Source organism: Phyllopteryx taeniolatus, chromosome 6 (genome assembly GCF_024500385.1).
Source record: "Phyllopteryx taeniolatus isolate TA_2022b chromosome 6, UOR_Ptae_1.2, whole genome shotgun sequence".
NCBI classification, from domain to species: domain Eukaryota; kingdom Metazoa; phylum Chordata; class Actinopteri; order Syngnathiformes; family Syngnathidae; genus Phyllopteryx; species Phyllopteryx taeniolatus.
This window is the reverse complement of record NC_084507.1, coordinates 17,933,968-17,944,130: the sequence shown is the minus strand read 5'-3', so window position 1 is coordinate 17,944,130 and position 10,163 is coordinate 17,933,968. Positions and strand designations below refer to the sequence as shown.

At 44.5% G+C, this 10,163-nt stretch overlaps 1 protein-coding gene across 2 annotated transcripts; it reads right to left on the bottom strand.

The window, feature by feature from the left end:
• Positions 1 to 464: 464 nt before the first annotated feature.
• On the bottom strand, positions 465 to 7,666 carry nat14 (N-acetyltransferase 14 (GCN5-related, putative)). Of its 2 annotated transcripts, none has more exons than XM_061777993.1 (4): positions 7,537 to 7,666; positions 5,568 to 5,709; positions 3,082 to 3,387; positions 465 to 1,802 (listed from the first exon to the last, which is right to left on the bottom strand). In XM_061777993.1, the coding sequence occupies exons 2-4, from the start codon at positions 5,646 to 5,648 to the stop codon at positions 1,356 to 1,358; spliced, it is 834 nt and encodes a 277-aa protein (XP_061633977.1). In that variant the 5' UTR covers positions 5,649 to 5,709; positions 7,537 to 7,666; the 3' UTR covers positions 465 to 1,355. The 2 variants fall into 2 exon arrangements, with proteins under 2 accessions (XP_061633977.1, XP_061633976.1); XM_061777992.1 differs by lacking the exon at positions 7,537 to 7,666 and adding an exon at positions 6,660 to 7,024.
• Between the last annotated feature and the right edge of the window lie 2,497 nt (positions 7,667 to 10,163).

Here is a 10,163-nt window from a genome sequence, read left to right as displayed (position 1 = left end):
AGGGGTAGAGAAGCAGCGCTCACGTGTGAAACCAAACTGATTCTGCACACTCACATAAACCACAAATACTTCCTATACAATGAATGTGCATCTTCCCCTACATCTACAGTACGGGTTTCACACATTACTGTGCGGAAATGCACAAACCACACACACACACATTTAACAAATACACATTTTACATCTATAAATAGGTAAATCCATTATATATTATAGGCTCATGTCATGACACATCTTTGTGTTTTATGAAACGTAAGTAATGCTACTTTTAATGCTAACCAAAACAGAAATACCGTACCAACAAAAGTGAACAATACAGGACTTTTACATTCGGAATTTTGGCTTCATTACAACTAGCGATGCATTGATACCACTTGTTTTTTTCAGACTGAGTACAAGTACTTGCATTTGAGTATGCACCCATACAGAGTACCGATACTTGGTAATGCCATTACGTCTTGCAATTTTGATGAAAATGTATTTTATTGTAATCAAATATTGTTCAAAAACAAACCTTTCTCAAACATGGCACGTTTCACTCAAAAATGTTTTTGTAACACACAAACTTTTCTCAAACATGGCACGTTTCACTCAAATAATGTATTTCTAACAATCTAGCCACGGATTTTACTTTAAATCTAGCCTGTAAACACAAGGCATTTCAGTTGTGGTCTCAGTCCGAACATACCACAAGTTCTAAAATAAAACTATGAGAGGACAACTGAAGTGATAGTTGATCACACCAACACTTATGTCTCTTTCCTCGAAAGTGTACGGCGCAGGGTGCCCAGTGGGTCTAGACGTGCCGTTGCTATTATCTTAATCTATAATCTTTTGAGTCAACGTACTCAATGGAATCACCATAAACTGATTTGTTCCTTTCTCAGTTCAGTTGAGCACGAGAAACTACCGCACAAACGGTGTCAATTGTGAGGCGGCAACGAAAAAGCGGGCTTATAGAGCGTATAGGTCACGCTGCGCAGCAGCTGTGATGGTCCTTCAAAATATGTCTTTGCGTGAAACTGGTCTGGTGCAAAAAAAAAGAGGAAAAAAAAGTACTATACCATACTACAAGTCTTTAAAGTCATCCAGTGAGGTCGGCGGGTTGGGATGAAGTCAGCACCGAGCTACAAACCTCTGGTGCTCCTTTAAGAACCAGTCCAAAATTTTTATGTGCACCCTTGTTTGTTTATAAAATAAATAATACTTGTGTTTGTTTATAAAATAAATAATACTTGTATCACTAAATGGCAGACCTAAATATCCTTACATAGAGCAGCAATGACATCACTGCTTTGTAAGATGAAATGTCCAGTTTGCGTCCCTTAAAGTCACTCCTGTATAGAGGCTGTGGCTCACAAGTCTTTGTAAAACACCTTGGTGAGTGGATATCCTAGAAATCCTCTTTCCGGAGTCTCCCGCTGTTCCTCTTCCTCTGCGTCCTCATCTTCAGCCTCCTCCCCGTGTTGCAGATAACCCATTTTCCTGAAGAAGACCTCGCCCACCTTGGATGGGTAGGGCACGTGCGCATACACTCGCAGCGCCCCTGTTTCTCTCTCCTTCTGCTCCAGGCTCTGGACGAAGAGCCGAGCCAAGCCCTCTCTGCGGTACCAGCTGCCCGTCACCAGCCGACAAAACCTCCTGATGCTGGCTCGTTTCTCGCTCTCTCGGAATAGGCAGCCTAAGATTTCGCCCTCGCTTTCTGCCACCCAGACCAGCCCTGCAGCCTGCTCCCTCTCCAGGGTGATCGTCTCCATTGACGCTTCCTTGTCTTTTTCTTTGGCTCCGATTCTGCGTCTTGGCTAAATAAGATGTTGGGGGGGACGGGACAGAACAACAGTGAACTCTCATTTATCACATGAGATATGTACCATACCCACCCACAATACAGTGTTCACCCGCATATTTGCGACTCACAGGTTCACTTGTTCGCAATTAAAAAAATAACAATTTTAACCTATCCTCTATTATTTGCGGTTTTTGTGCTCATGCCAAAGAAACAGCCATCTTGTGGCATCGCAGTGCCAAGGAACTTTGATAAGTTAGTTGAGGAGTTTCATTTAGAAAAAAAGTAGTTATTTGCCATCATCTAGTGGCATCCTGGTAACAAGCAACTACACTGGTGCCTTGAGGTATACATTCATTCGGTGACCACGCTATAAACTTGAAACACTCATGTCTCAAATCATCCTTCTTCATTGAAATGAATGGAAGTGCCATGTCTGTTGCAGCCTTCCTAAAAACAAAATTTTAAAATGTGTAATGTTTTTTAAATAAAGAAAATAGCACTCAATAACATTGTACTTTATAAAAACATAATTAAATAGAATGTAAAGAATTAAGCAGTTTTTGCATCATGATTAATTAATTGCTGTTCCTTTTGTGTGTGTGACTTAGCCACCAGGTGCAGTATAATACCATCATAGCCAAAGAGATTCAAAACTACTGTAAGTGACTGTAAGCTGCAGTAATATTTTTTGTTTTTCGTTAGAGGAGAAAAACTACATGCTTGTGAGTACTGTTATATTGTCTGTATATGTGTTGATGCACTGTTTGTGTTCAAATATCCATTGCTTAAAGGGTTACAACATTGCGACACCAATGCTATTCGTTAGCAGGTCTATGGCGTTTTGCATTGTTTGTTGGCATTAAGCTAAATGGACTATATTAAGACAGAGCTATGTGGTTGTTATAAACACACGTGTAATTCTCATTGTTTTATGTTTAGTTGACGGTGAACTTCAAGTACCTCTTTTTTGATGAAATATTCATCTGTTGAAACTGCTGCTTGCCATTAATTGACAATTGTTTTTTGTCAATGTCTTTGTCTCCAAAGTGTTCTGTAAATTGACTGTCTGTTGTACTAGAGCGGCTCCAACTACCGGAGACAAATTCCTTGTGTGTTTTGGACATACTTGGCAAATAAAGATGATTCTGATATATACAGTAAAAAGGTATACTAACACTCACTTAAAAATCTGTGATATAGCGGGAGTGCAAATGAGGAACTGCAATATTGCGCCGGTTCATTGAAATACATTTTACGACTAACATTTGTCGCTCGTTTACCATTCAACCAACCTTCTTCGACATGGCTTTCTTGCCACTGATCCGAGAGTAAGGATTCTGTAGGATTTCATCATGCGTCCCCCTGAAGCTGCTGCCCACGTAGTCCCACGAGGGGCGGCTGCTGCCCAGAACCCCCGTGGAGCGCGGTATGGTGATTTTGAGGTAGATAATGAGCATGAAGACGGGAATAGCGAGGGCCAGGATGAAGGAGTGAATGAGGCAGCGCAGGGCAGATGAAAAGACTGCCAGGATGAAAAGGCAGAGTGGACGAGTGAGGATGTGCAGGATGAGGCGGTTTTCCATGCCCTCGCAGGCCTCCTGCAAGAAATTGACACAATTGGAAGTTTTAGAGACACAGCAGCATGATATTATGTGCATCTACACAGTGTAATGAGAGCAACCCTTTCCAAGATCAAAGTCAAGTGCTTTCAATAAATATTAAGGGTTTTCTAGTATTTTGCCTATCGCACTATAAACTACAACCACGATGATAAACAGACCTGCCGTGAATTGTGAAAATCAGTGAATAAATGACACACCCCAAAGAGGTTCATAATTGCCTATAGATACTAAAAGATGCTACAAAAGGACTACTTTTGTCCAAATGAAGCTCCTTAACTTAAACTTCCTTGGCACCAAGATGGTGGCAACACACTACTTTGGTCTAAATGAAGCTCCTCAACTCACTTCAACAAAGTTCCTTGGCACATAAATGCCGCAAGATGGTGCAAAAAAATAGCAAATGGGGGGCGGGGGGGGTTTAGAGAATAATGGAGCACAGGTTTTGAAAAAAAATATGCGAGTATGAGATTCTGTAAGTCGTAAATCTTCGATAGAAAGACAGTGAAAAGCGAAATCCGCAAACTCCTCGGTGGCAAGGCCCCGGGGGTGGATGAGATTCCCCCGGAGTTCCTCAAGGCTCTGGATGTTGTAGGGCTGTCCTGGTTGAAACGCCTCTGCAACATCGCGTGGACATCGGGGACAGTGCCTCTGGATTGGCAGGCTGGGGTGGTGGTCCCCCTTTTTAAGAAGGGAGACCGGAGGGTGTGTTCCAACTACAGGGGGATCACACTCCTCAGCCTCCCTGGTAAGGTCTATTCAGGGGTGCTGGAGAGGAGGGTCCATCGGGAAGTTGAATCTCAGATTCAGGAGGAGCAGTGTGGTTTTTGTCCTGGCCGTGGAACAGTGGACCAGCTCTACACACTTGGCAAGGTCCTCGAGGGTGCATGGAAGTTCGCCCAACCAGTATACATGTGTTTTGTGGACTTGGAGAAGGCGTTCAACTATGTCCCTCGGGGGTGCTGTGGGGGGTGCTTCGGGAGTATGGGGTACCGAACCCCCTGATACAGGCTGTTCGGTCCCTGTACAACCGGAGTCAGAGTTTGGTGTGCATATCCGGCAATAAGTCGGACTCGTTTCTGGTGAGGGTTGGACTCCGCCAAGGCTGCCCTTTGTCACCGATCTGTTCATAACTTTTATGGACAGAATTTCAGGCGTAGAGGGGGTCCGGTTTGGTGGGCTCAGTATTGCATTTCTGCTTTTTGCAGAGCTACAGCTATAGATGAGCTGTGGGTCGTGACCTAAAGAACAAGATCCCGGATACAAGCGGCCGAAATGAGTTTCCTCCGCAGGGTGTCCGGGCTCTCCCTTAGAGATAGAGTGAGAAGCTCGGTCATCCGGGAGGATCTGATTTGGATGCCTCTCGGACGCCTCCCTTATGAGGTGTTCCGGGCACGTCCCACCGGGACGAGACCCCGGGGACGACCCAAGACACGCTGGAGAGACTACGTCCTTCGGCTGGCCTGGGAACGCCTCGGGATGCCCCCGGAAGAGCTGGATGAAGTGGCTGGGGAGAGGGAAGTCTGGGCATCCCTGCTAAAGCTACTGCCCCCGCGACCCGACCTCAGATAAGCGGTAGAAAATGGATGGATGGATGCATGGATGGATGGAAATAGGTGAATCCACGGGTGCTGAACCGGGGGTCCACTGTACTTACTGTAATGCTTTGGGAAAGGAGAGCTACAGTCACATATGCACTTTTCAGCCATTTATTGAAAGCTGGAAGAACAGTAAAGTGCATAAAAGTGAGCTGCTGCTGGCCACTCTTGCCTAGACATGCTACCCCATCAGGCCTGCCTCTTAAAGGCACATCCACAAACACTACAATACCGGTATGTACAATATCGCTTAAAGATTGTATGTTTGTAATTATTATTATTTTTGGGGGGTGTTCAAATACATTTACAATGTGTTTAAAAAGTTCAAATCGTGATATTGCAGATTTTTCCCTATTGTGTGTGGGTATCAAACATATCTCCTGCTATAAATAGGGGCTTGCTGTAAATGCTAAATTAACACCTCCCCAACAATGGCAATCAAAACTGATAATTATTATCCTTTTAAAAGGCATTTTTTTCATACACCTTTTGTATCAGATCTCATTATATTATGTATAAAAATAGATTTATTGCATTTATCAGCTCATATGTTGAACAAACCTTAATGAGAGCTTTGACCATCTCAACATCCTCCTCCTTCATCCTCCTGAGCACCACTTGATCCAGCTCCAACCTCACCATGATTACTTGGCTTTTGTGATTCAGTCACTGACACAGATCCACTACTGCATATGTGTAGATCCTACAAGAAGGCATTCAGAGGAAGGTGACAGCAATTTTCACCAATGCAGAACACACTGTCAATGTTGGCACCAGTGGACCAGTTCATAGTATTACCCTTACCACAATATTACATCCTTTGAGCCGGGATTGAACCAGCTTTAAACATAGACAGTCCTCCGCTTTATCGAATGTTCTGATGAACCCCTTTGATAGCTCAGTTGGTAGACTTTAGTGATTTGAAGCTGATGTCCTTAGGTTGCTTGTACAATTCCGGCTAGAAGGATGTTTGAGAGAATTTTCAATCTTTATGAAAGTAGGAACAAAAAATAATGGGGCTTATTCATTCAGATCTTATCCAAGTCTGACGGTTTGTGTAGAATGGAGTAATTATGGCATTTTCTCGAGATTTGGATGTATTGGCCCGATTATTTTTTGTTCTTATTTTCATAAAGATGGAAAAGTCTCTAAAACATCCTATAAGCCAGAATTGAACCAGCGACCTAAGGATTACAGCTTCAAACCTCTACCGTACTCCACTCTACCAACTGAGCTACCGAAGGGGTTTTACCAAAGTCTGACAGTTTGTGTAGACTAGATGAATTGTGGCATTTTCTAGAGCCGATTATTTTTTGTTTCTGTTTTCGCAAAGATTGAAATCATAATTTCAACTGAGCTATCGAAGGTTTAAGCATCACACCCACGCTGACCGACAAACATAGATGTGGATTGATAGGGAAGACATTCAATGCACCCACCACCACATTGATATACTGTCCATTTACCATTGACCTGGAGCACATTACATCTACGTTACATATGAATTCATTATGCATCATTTACTAATTCACCTTTACTACCAACATGGTGCTTTTTAGTAGCACAATGGTTATTGACCATTTAAGGGGAAGTCGACGTAATTTTATGGTTACTATTCAAGACAAACCACCTCTCGCCCCCAGCCCAACTTACCTTCTTAACAACACGGCACAAAATACGTTGGAAAAAAAAAATTGAGAAAATATAAATGTTATGTTGTGAAGTCCATGGGGTGTTTGTACGTTTGAGTAAATGACCGCAGTTAGTAGTAGATTATTCATGGACGTGCTTCCCTGGATGCACGCCTCCGGACAAATTTAGCCGTAGTGTTTCTAACATGGAGGCTTACGACGTTTGCGTAAGTACATTACGCAGTGCACGGAATTTACGTGGATGGCAAACGTAAGTACACTCCACCTCCAGCGGTTGAATCAGAATCAGAATCATCTTTATTTGCCAAGTATGTCCAAAACACACAAGGAATTTGTCTCCGGTAGTTGGAGCCGCTCTAGTACAACAGACAGCCAATTTACAGAACACTTTGGAGACATAAAGACATTGACAAAAAACAACAACAAACAACAATTGTGCAAAAAGATGTAGAGTCCTCTAGCACTTAGAGCAGTTCGAATGGCTAATATCGCAATAGTCCGGTGCAATGACCATTGTGCAAAGGGCACTGAGACTTCAAGGAGTGTATGCGGTTTAAAGTGACGAGTAGTGCGATAATCTGGGACAATGGTTGTGCAAATGTTACAGATACTCCTCAATCAGTGTGCAAATGGAGCAGATGCTACTCTGGCATGAGTGGCCACTATATGCAAATAGTGCAGCACGGCGAGACAACTACAGTGAGTGCACGAGTAATACATAATTGGCCCCACAGAAATGTGACAACGAACTCAAGTCAAAAAATTGCCAGCTTGTTGTAATGGAATTATAAATTAGCTGTTTAAGAAGTTGATTGCAAGAGGGAAGAAGCTGTTGGAATGTCTACTAGTTCTAGTTTGCATTGATCGGTAGCGCCTACCTGAGGGAAGGAGCTGGAAGAGCTGGTGACCGGGGTGGGGAGGGTCCGAGAGGATTTTGCACGCCCTTGTCTTAGTTCTGGCAGCGTGCAAGTTCTCAAGGGTGGGTAGGGGGGTACCGACAATCCTTTCAGCAGTTTTGTCCTTTTTTGTAGCAGCACCAAACCAGACTGTGATGGAAGAACACAGGACTGATTCGATGATCGCTGTGTAGAACTGTCTCAGCAGCTCCGGTGGCAGGCCGTGCTTTCTCAGAAGCCGCAGGAAGTACATCCTCTGCTGGGCCTTTTTGAGGACGGAGTTGATGTTGGTTGCCCACTTCAGGTCCTGGGAGATTGTAATTCCCAGGAACTTGAAGGTCTCGACGGTTGACACAAGGCAGCTCGACAACGTGAAGGGCAGCTGTGGCGAAGGATGCCTCCTGAAGTCCACGATCATCTCTGCAGTCTTGAGCGTGTTCAGGTCCAGGTTGTGTCGGCTGCACCACAGCTCCAGCCGCTCCGCTTCCTGTCGATATGCAGACTCGTCACTGTCCTTGATGAGGCCGATGACAGTGGTGTCATCTGCAAACTTCAGGAGTTTGACAGTCGGGTTCGCTGAGGTGCAGTCGTTCGTGTAGAGAGAGAAGAGCAGCGGAGAGAGGACACAACCTTGGGGCGCCCCAGTGCTGATGCTGCGTGTGGATGAGGTGGCCTCCCCCAGCCTGACCTGCTGTGTCCTGCCCGTCAGAAAGCTGTAAATCCACTGGCAGATGGCAGGTGAGACGCTGAGCTGGAGAAGCTTGGATGAAAGGAGTTCAGGGATGATGGTGTTGAACGCTGAGCTGAAGTCCACGAACAGGATCCTCGCGTAGGTCCCTGCACTGTCGAGGTGTTCTAGGATGAAGTGCAGTCCCATGTTGACTGCATCATCCGCAGATCTGTTCGCTTGGTAGGCAAACTGCAGGGGGTCCAGCAGGGGACCTGTGACACTCTTGAGGTGGTCCAGCACAAGACGTTCAAAGGACTTCATGACCACAGATGTCAAAGCGACAGGCCTGTAGTCATTCAGACCCGAGATTGCAGGTTTCTTGGGGACTGGGATGATGGTGGAGCGTTTGAAACAGGATGGAACTTCGCACATTTCCAGTGATCTGTTGAAGATCTAAGTGAAGACTGGAGCGAGCTGGTCCGCGCAGACTTTGAGGCAGGATGGGGACACGTGGTCCGGGCCTGCCGCTTTGTTAATCTTTTGTTGTTTGAAGATGCGTCTCACATCCTGTTCATGGATGGTTAACGCAGAGGTCAGAGGTGTGACTGTGGTCGCGGGTGCGGCCGGGTTGGTGTGTGGTGTGAAACTGTCCTTTTCAAATCTGCAGTAGAAGGTATTCAAGTCGTTGGCTAGTGTGCTATTGTTCTCAGCTTGGGGGGATCGTCGCTTGTAATTAGTCAGCGATTGGAATGCATGCCAGACTGATTTAGAGTCGTTTGCGCTAAACTGTTTTTCCAACTTTGCTGTATAGATCCTCTTTGCAATGCTAATTTCTTTGGTCAGCTGGTTTCTAGCTCGATTATACAGGGCCCTCTCCCCGCTCTGATATGCGTCCTCCTTAGCTTGGCGAAGCTGCTTAAGTTTAGCAGTGAACCACGGCTTATTGTTGTTGAATGTACGAAATGATTTTGTTGGTACACAGACCTCTTCACAGAAACTGATATAGGATGTGACAGTGTCCGTATATTCATCCAGGCTGCCAGCTGAATTTTCAAAGACACTCCAGTCTGTGCAGTCCAAGCAGCTTTGAAGTTCCATCTTGGCTTCATTTGTCCACTTTTTGACTGTTTTCACTGTAGGCTTCGCACATTTAAGTTCTTGCCTGTACGTCGGTATTAAGTGAATTAAGCAGTGATCAGACGAGCCCAAGGCTGCACGAGGTATAGCACGGTATGTGTTTTTTACCGTGATGTAGCAGTGGTCTAAAGTATTATTTTCCCTGGTAGGACAGTCGATGTGCTGCTTGTATTTAGGGAGTTCGTGGTTGAGTTTAGCTTTGTTAAAGTCCCCGAGAATAATGAGGGGTGAGTCGGGGTGTTTTTTTTCAATTTCGTTGACTTGATCGGCGAGCGTTAGCAATGCGGCGTTCGTGTTAGCTTGAGGCGGAATATAGACGCCAGCGAGAATGAATGATGCGAACTCACGTGGGGAGTAGAATGGTTTACAGTTTAAGAATAGCGACTCCAAATGCGGGCTGCAGTGTGTGCTGAGCACCGTGACGTCCGTACACCATTTTTCGTTGATATAGAGCCATATCCCACCGCCCTTTGTTTGTTTGTTTGTTTTGAGGGTGCTAAACTCCCGACCAGGTAAGATACATTTCAAGTTTCGTACATTTTAACGTTTTTATTCCCACACTAATGAAAAAAAGGCCTGACACTTTTTGGGAAAGTCTGTTGATAAAGGATATTTAAATATTGTGCCACAAAAAAGAGGAAGAGAATCATAAAATAAACATTGTAACCACAATTTCTGGGGGAAGGCAACTCATTTTCTACATTAACAGTATGCATTTTTTTTTCTAAACAGCCCCCTATAGTTAGTACCAAAAATGGACTACAGATTTATTTTTTGTACTCCTATTTGAAATGCAATGTTC